General features: G+C 34.9%; 2 protein-coding genes across 2 annotated transcripts in view; both read left to right on the plus strand.

The window, feature by feature from the left end:
• LOC123530781 (calcitonin gene-related peptide type 1 receptor-like) overlaps positions 1 to 13,020 on the plus strand; it is a 265,533-nt gene that overhangs the window by 148,071 nt on the left and 104,442 nt on the right. The gene's annotated exons all lie outside the window — the stretch shown is intronic.
• LOC123531296 (uncharacterized) lies at positions 249 to 7,659 on the plus strand. The gene is made up of 5 exons (XM_053518669.1): positions 249 to 588; positions 1,677 to 4,466; positions 4,937 to 5,128; positions 6,612 to 6,834; positions 7,197 to 7,659. The coding sequence occupies exons 2-5, from the start codon at positions 4,032 to 4,034 to the stop codon at positions 7,454 to 7,456; spliced, it is 1,110 nt and encodes a 369-aa protein (XP_053374644.1). The 5' UTR covers positions 249 to 588; positions 1,677 to 4,031; the 3' UTR covers positions 7,457 to 7,659.

Below are 13,020 nucleotides of genomic sequence, written 5' to 3' on the forward strand. Positions count from 1 at the left end.
AAATTTTGGAAAGTGAAAAAAAAAGTATGATTCCAAAAAAGAAAAAAATCAAAAGTGGCCAAAAATGACAACACACGAGAGATCCGCTGACTGACCGTAATTAAAACGGTACGGGAATGGAAATCGTGCGGCTTTAATACCTAGTCGCTCAAGCGCTTATCGCACACTGACTATCGAGTGAAAAAACATCAAAATAAAAACACGACTAGTTCAATATCTTGGCTTGGTTTGGTGTTTTACTCAAAGGCAGAGGATAAAAGAGTCATATTTGTTAAAGTAAGTCCTGGAGAAACTATTGACGATGTCATGGCTTGTAATGTACCGTCGGAATTAACAAACCACGAGACAGATGAAATTACGGCGTCTTCCAAGTTTGACGAACAATGTTCCAAAAAAAATGATTACTTGTCAACATGACATGGTAGTTGACATTATTCTGCAGAATGACTTTAAATACATACAGTGCAAAATGAAACCTGGGACAGCATCTGCGGCCTCTGACAGATGTAGTAGCACACCTGCCAAATCTACAGCATTTGACGTTCTAATGAGTATGAGACGCAGTTACTCATTCCTACCAAAACCAAGGTATATTCACAGTATAAATAAGAACTTTAAATAGTATGTGAAAATGCTCGGACCTTTTTATGTCAGACGGTCGATAGCTGTTGTCTATATATGTAACACCGACGTTAATAAAAAATGTATCTTATACCTGTAGACAACTTCTACAGAGGAGGTTAGAGGTCCGGTTATCAGTATGAATATCAGAAATGTATTTACAAACAGGAGACTATATTTTATCGTTAAAATCAGGAAGATAATGAGGTGTTGCACTTCTCATTACCTCTCATGAACAGACTCAGTCAAACCGAGTCTGCTATTATTCTTCTTGGTTGCATTCTTTGCTTCCAAAGGATCTTTTTTACAGATTTTATTAACTATCACAACAGCAATCTTTAAGTGCCATGTGGCGACTGTAAAATGTCTCCCCGTACTTGGATTCAGTGTTGTTATATTTTCTGGTCCTTTGGGATCATGGAGTGTATTCAACATATGTGTAGTAGAGTTCCGCTTAAGCCGGTGCTAGGGGGCGTGAGAGGTGTTGCACATTTCATTACCTCTCATGAACAGACTCAATCAAACCGAGTCTGCTATTATTCTTCTTGGTTGCATTCTTCCAAAGGATCTTTTTTACAGATTGTATTTTCAATTCTGACACGATCCGATTCATTTTCCTATTAAACAAAAAAAGGAGGAAAGCAGTGAATTATCATACAACAAATCACTGTTCTGACGTCACAATTATTACGTCATGGCGTCAAGCGGCATATAGGCGCGCTGGAAAAGAAACCGACTGAAAACGGGCAAATATTTAATGCATATCATCAAGGATGTACTTTAAAATCTTTTATAACGTGTTAGAATCGAAATAATATATCTCATTTAGTGATTTGCTCTTGAATAAATCATTGCTTGTCGTTCAGATGCGTATTTATTATATCACTCGGGCTACGCCCTCGTGATATAATTCCTTCGCATCTGAACTCCAAGCAATGATTTATTCAACGACAAATCACTGGATGAGATATATTATTTCTTAAATATTTTAATACTCTTGAATCTAGGAGATTAATTTAGTATGTCCTATATACTGTACATTTTTTGTTTTGCAGAGAGAAGCAGAATGAAAAAGATCGTATGTATAATGATATTATAGCCTACTTAGAGAAGGAAAATGTGAAATTTATGAATCATCAAAGTAACCTTGAAATGAGAGTTGCGAAGGATCTTTGTGATGTTCTATGGTATATAGACCCCTTTCAGGAGAGACTAAGAGCCAGGCGTATTAAAATACCGAAGCCATTTGATGACTTTACTGGTTACAGAAAATGGAAGGAGCAACATAAGCGAGAACCTCGTGTAAGATAATAAAATGACTTGTTCATTTAATAAAAATACATGTATCTTAAAATTGTTCAACATTATCACCCACATCATATGACACAAGGTGCATAACTCTGGCGCAAATTTTTCATGATTTATTCCCCCTTTTTACTTCTAATTTCAGGTAAAAGTTTTTATTAACTTTCACTCTATCTCTGTTATTACCGAATTAATTTGATTGAAACTTAGAATAAATTGTTCAGTATTATCACCCACATCATATTACATATAAAGGTGCATAACTCTGGCACCAATTTGTCATGAATTATGCCCTCTTTTACTTACAATTTATGGTTAATTTTTATGCATTTTCACTCTATCTCAGTTTGCAGTGTTACGAAATGCATTAATTTTTATTCAAACTTTAAGTAGTTGTTTCACATCATCCACATCATATGCACAAGAAATTGTCTTTCATGTAAGCTTTATAATACTTCCTGTATGTCAGTATTGTACTTGAAGGTAAAGGTCATGCAGGTCAAATCTTGCTTCATTAGGTTGTGATTTTCTGTATTGCAGATAACTGTGGAGGAACTGCAAACACAGATGGCAAAGTTGTATCACATCATCATGCTTCCGTGGCTTTTGAATGAAAAATTAACATCTTTTCGAACAAAACTGAGTGACTTTTTAGAAGGTTTACAGAAGTATGCAGCATTTTTAGGCGAACAGAGGAAACGTTCCGATGGTAATCATAAGAACCCTGAACCAGTGCGATCCTGGAGTGACAACTTCAGTTTTCAGATCAGATCCACACATGAAAAGTCATCAAAAGGAAATGTCAAATCAAAGAAGTCAAAAGAGTTTGACTATAGTAACCTGATCAAAGTTTTAGAAAAAATGAATTATTATGAACCATTGGATCTAGTAGAGATAGAGCCAAATGACCCTGTTAAACGTAGGGTGTGGTTGGAACACTTAGAGTTACCTTTTCCGTATGGAATTTTCACTTACAGTCATGGAAATTACCTCGGAAATCTGACAGTAATTTGGAAACAACCTGAAAATGAGCAATATCATGACAGTGCAGGAGATATAAGAGTTATTAATGACATCAAATCAAACATAATTAAGTATGCCACACGAGCAATGAAGAATGAGTTCATGGATCTATATGCAAGGTCAACGAAAGATAAGCCGGCTATTCTGCGGTCTATGTTCTCATATCTTAAAGGCTTTTCTATGTCACCTTGTAATGAACAGGAAGCTGCTATTGACAAAAGAGTTTGCGAATTTCTGTTAAATTCAGATGATCCCTTCGGAAGAACAATGGTAGAATAAGAGATCCAAAATTTGATCCTTTCTGGGATGAACTTGGAAAATACTTGAACCAAAAAAGTGTGGTTCATGAACGTCGTAACACAGATGTGGCATATATGCCATTTGCAGTTTCAGTTTCTGACTTGAGGGATCAAATTCTAGAGCGCATGCCTCCCAATTCAGTTGCTCCTTCTACATCCTGTATACGCCTTAACTTTTGCCCATCAAATCAGTATGCCGCAAGTGCAGCAATATACACTGGCAAATTTAATGTCAGACATGCTGTCCAACAGCGTTTACTTAGAGCTCAGCATGTTGATTCAGAATATGCATATTACCAATACATGCTACTGAAACATTTTGCTGTAAAATGGAGACGTAGTACACGTATGCAGTGCCTTGATGATAAAGCCATAATCGCTGTAGGGGAGCAAGGAAAACCCACAGGTGCATGTAGCAGATCTCATAACCGTGGACTTGTATCTGGTACTGGTCCTCAGCTTCTGTAATTGGACCACGACTACCATATATGTGGACTAGTTCCATCTGTATTTTTGGAAGTGAACATTCCATCTGAAGTGAAAGAAACTTTTCACCGTGGTAATGTTCACATAACGGTGAAAGATAAGGTCTTCCAAGCATCATCCCCATTGCGACATGCCACAGAGACTGTAAAAATTGTTCGCGACTCTTATTCTGAAGATGGAGTACACAGTGACTGTCCTATAATTGTGCGATACACAGACGGTGGACCAGACCATAGAACCACATACACCAGTGTCCAGTTTGCTGCTATACTCGAGTTCATTGCACTAGATTTAGATATGTTCATTGCATGCAGAACAGAACCCAATCAAAGCTATAATAATCCAGCCGAACGAGTCATGTCCCTTCTAAACATAGGCTTGCAAAATGTTTCACTATCAAGGGCAGAAATGGATGCAGGAAATGAAATGTTAATGAAATCCATGACATCTTTGAAAAAAATTCGTAACTGTGGTAAACCATCCCTACAAAAAGCACTACAAGAATCTGTTGTTACAATGTGCATTGTGAAAGACATTTTTGCTCGATTGCAGCGAAAGCATGGAACAGTCTCTGTTCAAAATGCATGTACAGAAGAAGAGATCTCAGACCTTTCAAGTATGATGAGGTTAATTGCTATGGAGGATGTCGATCCGAAGAAGAAGTTTAGCCAGAACGAGAGACTTTACGACTTTGTGAAACGCCACTGCAGAGAACGTCATTATGTATTTCAGGTCTGTTTTTTAAAGTCTTTTTAAATATATACAATACAAAAATAACTGGAAGCATTTGAGGATTTGTAAAACACTTCTGGTAGTAAAAACAAAGCCGAGTGGGTAAGATCCCAGATTCATGATCACTTTCCACTTTTACCACTGGAGGTTCAAGCTTTTAGTACTTTGATTGTATTCTTTTAAATAAGGAAAGCTATTTAGCTAGCTTTCAGAGTCGGTGGTTCTTCCCAGGAGCCAATCAGTGCTGTCAATAAAAGACTTACAGACACTGTTCACTGTTTTTGTTTTCCGAAGAAGCTATGTACTTAACCCATAAATGTTGTTATAAAGCGCAATTGTATCTGCCTTTTGGACCAGTGCAGATCAAGATCAGCCTGCATGTCCGTGCAGTATGATAATGATCTGCATTGTTCGCTACTCATTCAGTAAATTTCTATATTAAATATCAAAATGTTTTAACATATTTTCAGATAAAGAAGTGTGACCTTCAGAATGTGGAAACCTGTCAATACTGTTGCCTTTCTCTACCCAGAATACTAGAAGACAATTATAGAGAGTTACACTTTCTACCTGACCCGGTTTTAGACCAGGATGAAAATTACAAAATCTTCAATGAGGTGTATGGTACAGAGACAACAGAAAGTGATAGACCATCACTCAAGGTGAAACCTGAAGCGACTGAAAGAGACAAGTGCTTTAAATCTGTTATGGTACCTGGTGGTGGTTTAACACTCTTTAGTATTCTGAATGACAAACGAAAACATTCAATTTTAATCTTTTGAAGAATTGAAATGACAATGCTGATTAAACCTATATAATGTTTTTCTAAGACTATCCTCCAACTGTAAAATATATTTTCTCCTGGTTTCTTTTGTCACACAGTATTGCTTTAGTTATAGTCTTTCCCTGACATATATTAATCAAAATAATGTTTAAATTCTTTCAGTCTGTCCATCTTAATGCCTTTAATATCATGTATAAATTTGTAGCTACATGTATAATGAATGTTCCTTTAATCTGCTCAAAGCCGGGCTTGGTAGTGCAGTGGATAAGTCTCGGGTCATTCGTCCCTTTAATACCTCTGATTCACGTGTTACTTGCAGAGAGAAAGGTTAATACTGGTTAAGAAACCCAGGAACTCTGATTAAGTTAACTGTCAACTGGAACATAGTGTTGTACTACTGTGAAAGCAAACATAAAACAAACATATTAAATCTGCTTGGAACACTTAGTTTCAAATGTTGTGCAATTGACATACTTTAATTCTCCACTACTTCTGTGTTGCTTTTACTAGTTCTGACAATATATAACAATGAAAAGCTTTTAACCTTTAGCCTGCTAAATTTCTATAATGGACTGGTCCATCATTCAATTTGGGCAGTACCACTTATTATTCAAAGGGGTGTTAACTGAAAATTTACTGACTGAATAGCGAACAGTGCAGACCATGATCAGAATGCACGGATGTGCAGGCTGATCTTGGTCTGCACTGGTCGCAAAGGCAGAGTCAATTGCCGCCAGCAGGCTAAGGGCTAAATGAAAACCTTGAAGGAACATTTCACATAAATATAAAACATACTGAAATTTCTGCTTCAGAAAGTTTTGTGAAGGCAAGCCCAGAAAACCATATATTAAAAACACATTTTCATGTGTGATTTGTATGATACATATGTAAATATTTTGTTTCATTTCTTGACATGTTCCTTCAGTTTAGACATGTATGTGCTAGTATAATAATACACTCCTGTATACAGTGACTGCTTGAAATAGATACTCCTCGTGTTGTTGTTGGAAGTTTGCTTCATCACTTTAATATCTGATAGAGCTTGAAACCCAATTAATACATAGATTTAAGTGTATTGAAACAGCATTTAATTTGAATATGTAGTAGTAACCCTACATTATCTGCTCTTTGTAAAATACTTCTTAAATGCGTTGTAGGTGGGGTTTACACTAATGTTGTCTCTGATTTGATTTTAATGGTTTTATAAGAGTTTAAAGATATGAGCTTACTTTAATTAGTTATGGAGGGCTGATAATATCAGTCACCTCTTACTGTTTTTAATACAGATTAATGAATGACACTACAGCAATAATGTTTTGGATGAAGAAGCAATATTTAAATTCTTCCTTCTTATTTTTTAGCCAAAGTTCGAGGCTTTGTACTGTGTGGAGTGTGGTAAGAGGAGGGTGGTTTATTGTAAGACCAGCCTGACACGACCACAGGAACAACTAATAATACGTGTCCAGGAGGAGTTGCTGTATGTTTGTGGTAATCCACTCTTTCCTAGAGGACCTATGCAAGACATCCTTATCGTTAGAGAAGGATTGAGTTGTTCATTTCCAATAGAGGTGTCTTATTATGCTGGTAGGCATTCTTGTTTTAGCAGTGCATATTAAACATAATATTATGGTACATGTGCTGGTGCTATGCACTTAGCATATTAAAGAACCAGAAGGTCCAATCAGTTAAAGTTATGCTAAAGTAGCTTGCCACTGGCATAAAGCTGGAAAGTTGCAAAAAAAAAGGTTAAAAAAAGTTAATCAATATAATGTCTTGTTTTAATAGATTATCTTTTATAGAGTTGCCATACGTATAATATATATATAATATAATATAATATGTATAATATAAATACTGTCGTCAAATGATGAAATAACACAACTGCATTGATATGGAATTTATTTCTTGCATTCATACATTCACACAAACTTTCAATATATTTTCAGGAATAACACAGACATTTGATGAAATATGTTTCTTCTGTGGTGATGTGGACATTTTGAGAAATGACGAGATCAACCAACTGAAGGAGGACTTCAGCATTGTCAGACCAGTTTGCAATACATGCTTCACTGTCAAGCATCTCAAACCAGCCACTAGGAATGCAAAAAAAAACCAAAAAACAGAAGACAAAATAAAATTAATACACGAATTATGTATAGATCATAGAAACTTTCTACAAAACATTATATTAATAAAATACTAATAAAAGGTTATATTTTTTAATGGTGCTGATAAGGTCAGAGTTTTATATGTGACATGTGTTTGCCTTGTAAAAGTGTAATGTTGTAAGGAAAGTCATATGTGAAGTTCGGAGTAACTGTAAATATTTGAATGGAAGTTTTGAAGTGGCATTTTTAAAAATAGGTTATATTTTAATGGTGCTGATAAGCTCAGAGTTTATGTGACATGTGTATGCCTTGTATTAAAGTGTAATGTTGTATATTTCATTTTATAATAAAATGTAAAGTCGTATGTGAATATCATTTAAAGTATATTTTTGAAAGTCGCATATAGTGATTTGTCTTATTAACACGTTAGAATGGAAATAATAAATCCTTTGCCATGCTTTGTTGTTGATTAGAGCAGGGTTAGTCATTTAGATGTGTGTAATTAGATCACTCCCAAGTACGGGCTCGTTATATAATTCCTACGTGTCTGAACTTCTAACCATGCTCTTAACACAACAAAGCATGGCAAAGGATGTATTATTTCTCAGGTACACTATCATAGTCATCATGTTATAAAACAACATTTTGCGTAACTTTTTTTTTTCTCCTCCTACCCTACCCTTTTCCAAAAATAATTCAGTAGAAAAAAAAATTGCGCAACTGTTTTTTATTTATTTTTTTATTCCCTCCTCCTACTCTACCCTTTTCCAAAAAAAATCGGTAAAACTAAAAATTAAAAAATTCTGGCCTTATTATAAGTATATGGCATGTACAGCCTTCCATAAATAGAAACACTAGTATATGGCATGTACAGCCTTCCATAAATAGAAACACTTAGATATAAGTGTTTCTATTTATGGAAGGCTGTACATGCCATATACTTATAATAAGAGACATTTTGCAAACAATTAATGGCCTGCACCTAAATCTATGTAAAACCCATTTAGTCTGATGGACACACTGAGGAACGGATAGACGAATACAAATTTATCTCTACGCGAAATGGTTGCACATCAAGGCCAACATTTTGAACATTTCGTAATAAAATAAAATCATGTTGAGATAAGCACCTTGAAATATTCATCCATATACTCAGTTAAAAACACTTACTATGCCTAGCCATAAACATATAAATTTTAAAAGGAAAATTAACATTTTTTTTATATCTTTTGATAGGATATTATCTATAAATTAACAAAAACAACTACTTGTAAAATTAAAAAAATAAGATAACCTATCTTTGCCCAGAATTTGAAATTTGATATATGTTTTCTAGGTTACTTGTTCTGCCCTGTCCGAAATAAGATTACGTAAATTTGATTTAAAATTCTATTAACATAGGAAAGTAAAACATAACCTAAAACTTTGTGTGTTCTCTAGTTCAGCTGAACCCTTAGGCTTAGTCACTTTTATGTCTATGTTTTGACACAGCAGAGACATATCTTCTAAAACAACGTTATCGATTTCTTAATACACCGACACTTAACAAATAAAGATAATTGTCACATTATTTCGGAAGCACTGTGGCTACAGTGAAAAAAAACTACAAAAACACATGAACTGTATGTACAAATAAAACTTACTCCACATGAATGAATTACAAAAAGATATCATATTGTTAGGTGTCAGATTTAATTGTACATCACCATTCGACAATTACAAGTGCCCATGAAAAGTACTTCTGATAGAATATATTTAAATGTTAGGGAAAAAGGGATTTGCAAGGGCATTTATCAGAATCAGCTTTCGAATACGCTGCTTTGGCAAAAATTAATGAATCATTCACTTTGTATATATTTGGGCTTGTTCCTAGTATGAGAGTAGTGCAAGCGATTAAGCGAAATTGATATATGCTTGTTATCTTTTTTCGTTGAAACAGCAAGTCATCATGCGTAAAATTCGGTTACATGGTTGTTTTTATTCTGAATATCTGAAACGATAAGGCTAAGAATCTTTTGAACTCTCAATTTCCTTCACACATTTGATTTTTGATCACAATTTGATTATGGTTGAATTCAATGTAATATTATTTCGAAGCTCACTCAAAACTGTCATTTTCTTGAAATGCATGTGCTAATAAAAATTTCTTTAACTTTATAAGGTCCTTGACAAATCAAATCCATCGAATGGCGCTGAAGCAGTTAATTTGACAGCCTTGACTTAATTGTATTATAACAAGTTTTATTAGGTCACGCATTACCGTTAGAGGCAAGCGGCAAAAAGGTGATTATGAAAAATGAAAATGGAAAAAATTAGAATGATTTCTTAAACAATGTTTGTTAATGCAGTTACATATTCTTTATACAGTCGAACACATGTACATTTGAGCAACATCTGTCGCATCGTAAAGCAAAACAAAAACAAGTTATCTCAAATTTTATCATAGGAAAGAGAGAAACGTACTAAATTAACTTGCTATTAAAATCCCTCCAGCAGCATTTAGGAATGGAACGGCCAAAGGAGGTAATGTATCACAATAAAAAAGTGAAACTCTTGCATGTTAGGCGTATATGAATTGCCTCCAAACACTTTATAAGCTGCAATAGACTGGTGTTAAATTGGACTTTTTCTTAAGGGAATATGTTCATTAAAACTGTTTGGTATGGATTTGAATTAACAGAGCTCCTATGCTTATATTTGTTTAAAGGATATTGAACTTATTGGCAGTTCTATGTTCAAAGTAATTATGAATTAGGTTGGTGAACACAACATTTTTAACACATTACTAAACACTTTATATAATATATGTATATTTAGAAATTGATATCAAGTTAATATATCGATTGCACTACAGTTTCAGTTTACCTTTTCAATGATATATGCAAATCTTGGATTTTTATTTCAAAAACACAGCTAAAGTTATTGTGTTTAAGGTTTTCTGAAGCTCCTAACGAATTTCCATGTAAAAACCTTGCCTACCTAAAAAACCATTGATTGAATTTGGGAAGAACTTATTTAACCATGATATAAAATTCAGATCCACTATTTATTCTTATAGCATGCTGAAAATACGTCAATCCTGACCGTGAATCGAACCCGGGACCTCTCACACCTTAGGCGGATACTCTACCACGTCGCTGTAAAACCTTGACCAATGATATGTAATATTGACATTTAGATATGATGTTATGTATATTATATAATCCGTCATATGTAAAAAGAAATTAAAGTATTCAATATTTATCACGAAACTTGACTTTAAGATAAATAAATTATAGTCAAGTCTTTAAACATACACTTAAGTTTTTGTTCCTTTTACTAAGTGTCATACAATTGAGAAGACAAATACCATTTAGAAATATGAATGGTGTAATCAGTTGATCAAAAGTACTATATTTATGCCTCAGCCCTTCATCAAGATGTTATAAAATATTTATGGTGATTTAATCATAAGAACCAGAATTTTACGAACACGATTTAGCCCGCCCGCTTAGCTCAGTAGGGAGAGCGTTGGTCTACGGATCGCGTTGTCGCCAGTTAGATCCCCGAGCGGGGCGTATGTTCTCCATGACGATTTGATAGAAAACATTGTGTCAGAAAACATTCGTCCTCCAACTCTGATTATTCATGTGGAGAAATTGGCAGCTACTTGTGGAGAACAGGTTTGTACTGGTGCAGAATCCAAGAACACTGGTTACGTTAACTGTCCGCCGTTACATGACTGAAATACTGTTAAAAACGGCGTTAAACCCAAAACAAACAAACAAAAGAACAAGATTTACCGGGATGACCTGGAACCACATTATATGTTATTTGGTACTTTAAATCTCATTATGTAATAAATCAGTAAATGATGAAAACCAACATGAGATGCGAGTCTTGTAGCATGCATTTCCACTACCTCCATGAACAGGCTCAGTCAATTCGAGCCTGCAACATTTTCGTTTTTGTCATGTTGAGCGACCCGTGAAGTTTCCTATGTTTCTATTTTGTTACACAAAACCGTGATTTTGATTACCTTTATAAATTATGCCTGGAATTGCTTTGCTCCTATTGTATGCTTTAGTGCAAGCTATCGAACTATGAACTTGTAGTCATAACAATCGGGTGTTGTAGTTAGACAGCATGACATCATTGTTTTTTATTTATATATTGCTTGCTATATATGACATCATAAAGACACATTTGAGTTCTTATCTACTGGAATATTGAGACCTTAATCAATCATTTTGTTAGGGCTGTCACTGAATTTTGACATAGCGCTTATAAAACTCAGTTATTTAGAGCAGGAAATGGAAATCGTTTTCAAAATAAACTGTAAACGATGAGTTAGACAGCATCTGCTTGTCTTGTTCAACAATAGACAGCATCTGCTTGGCTTGTACAAACATTACCCGGCTTCCAGATGACAATGTAACACTAAAGTAAGAGAAATTTTATATTGTTTTTATTTGAATACCGTCATTGGAAAGTACCTATTATCTTTGGTTAAATACATATGCAATATAAGTGCCTGTCATAAACTAAAATAGGTGTAATAGGCCGTCAAAACTACTATTCTCGCTTGTACATTTGGCTGTATCATTTATAGATCATTGATGCGTACTTAATAACTTTTTATCTTGAAATTTGTAAATCAAGTCTCGTGTGCATTCAGTTGTTCTTAATTTTATTTGATCGCGCACGTGCAACTTCCAATGATATCCTTTTTTGTTAGCTCAGTGACAGGGTGAGCTTTTGTGATCGCCCTTCGTCCGTCGTCCGTCCGTCCGTCGTCCGTCCACAATTTCTTGTCTGCACGATAGTGGTTTCATTTATGATTTTATTTTAACCAAACTTGCACACAACTTGTATCACCATAAGATCTTGGTTCCTTTCTTGAACTGGCCAGATCCATTATGGGTTCCAGAGTAATGGCCCCTGAAAGGGCCAAAATTAGCTATGTTGACTTGTCTGCACAATAGAAGCTTCATTTATGATTTGATTTTTACTAAACTTGCACACAACTTGTATCACCATAAGATCTTGGTTCCTTTCTTGAACTGGCCAGATTCCGTTATGGGTTCCAGAGGTATGGCCCCTGATAGGGCCAGAATTAGCTATTTTGACCTTGTCTGCATAATAGCAGCTTCATTTATGATTTGAATTTAATCAAACTGCACAAAACTTTGTCACCAAAGATTCGTTCCTTTCTTGACGGCCAGATCCATATGGGTTCAGAGTTATGGCCCTGAAAGGCCAAAATTAGCTATTTGACCTGTCTGCACAATTGCAGCTTCATTTATGATTTTATTTTAACCAAACTTGCATAAAACTTGTGCCACCACAAGATCTTGGTTCCTTTTTTTGAACTGGCCAGATTCCATTATGGGTTGCAGAGTTATGGCCCCTGATAGGGCCAGAATTAGCTATTTTGACCTTGTCTGCACAATAGCAGCTTCATTTATAATTTTAATTTAATCAAACTTGCACACAACTTGTGTCACCATAAGATCTTGGTTCCTTTCTTGAACTGGCCAGATCCCATAATTTGGGTTATAGTTATGGCCCCTGAAAGGGCAAGAATTAACTATTTTGACCTTGTCTGCACAATAGCAGCTTCATTTATGATTTGATTTTAACCAAACTTGCACACAACTTGTATCACCATAAGATCTCG

Source organism: Mercenaria mercenaria, chromosome 11 (assembly GCF_021730395.1).
Source record: "Mercenaria mercenaria strain notata chromosome 11, MADL_Memer_1, whole genome shotgun sequence".
Classification (NCBI taxonomy): domain Eukaryota; kingdom Metazoa; phylum Mollusca; class Bivalvia; order Venerida; family Veneridae; genus Mercenaria; species Mercenaria mercenaria.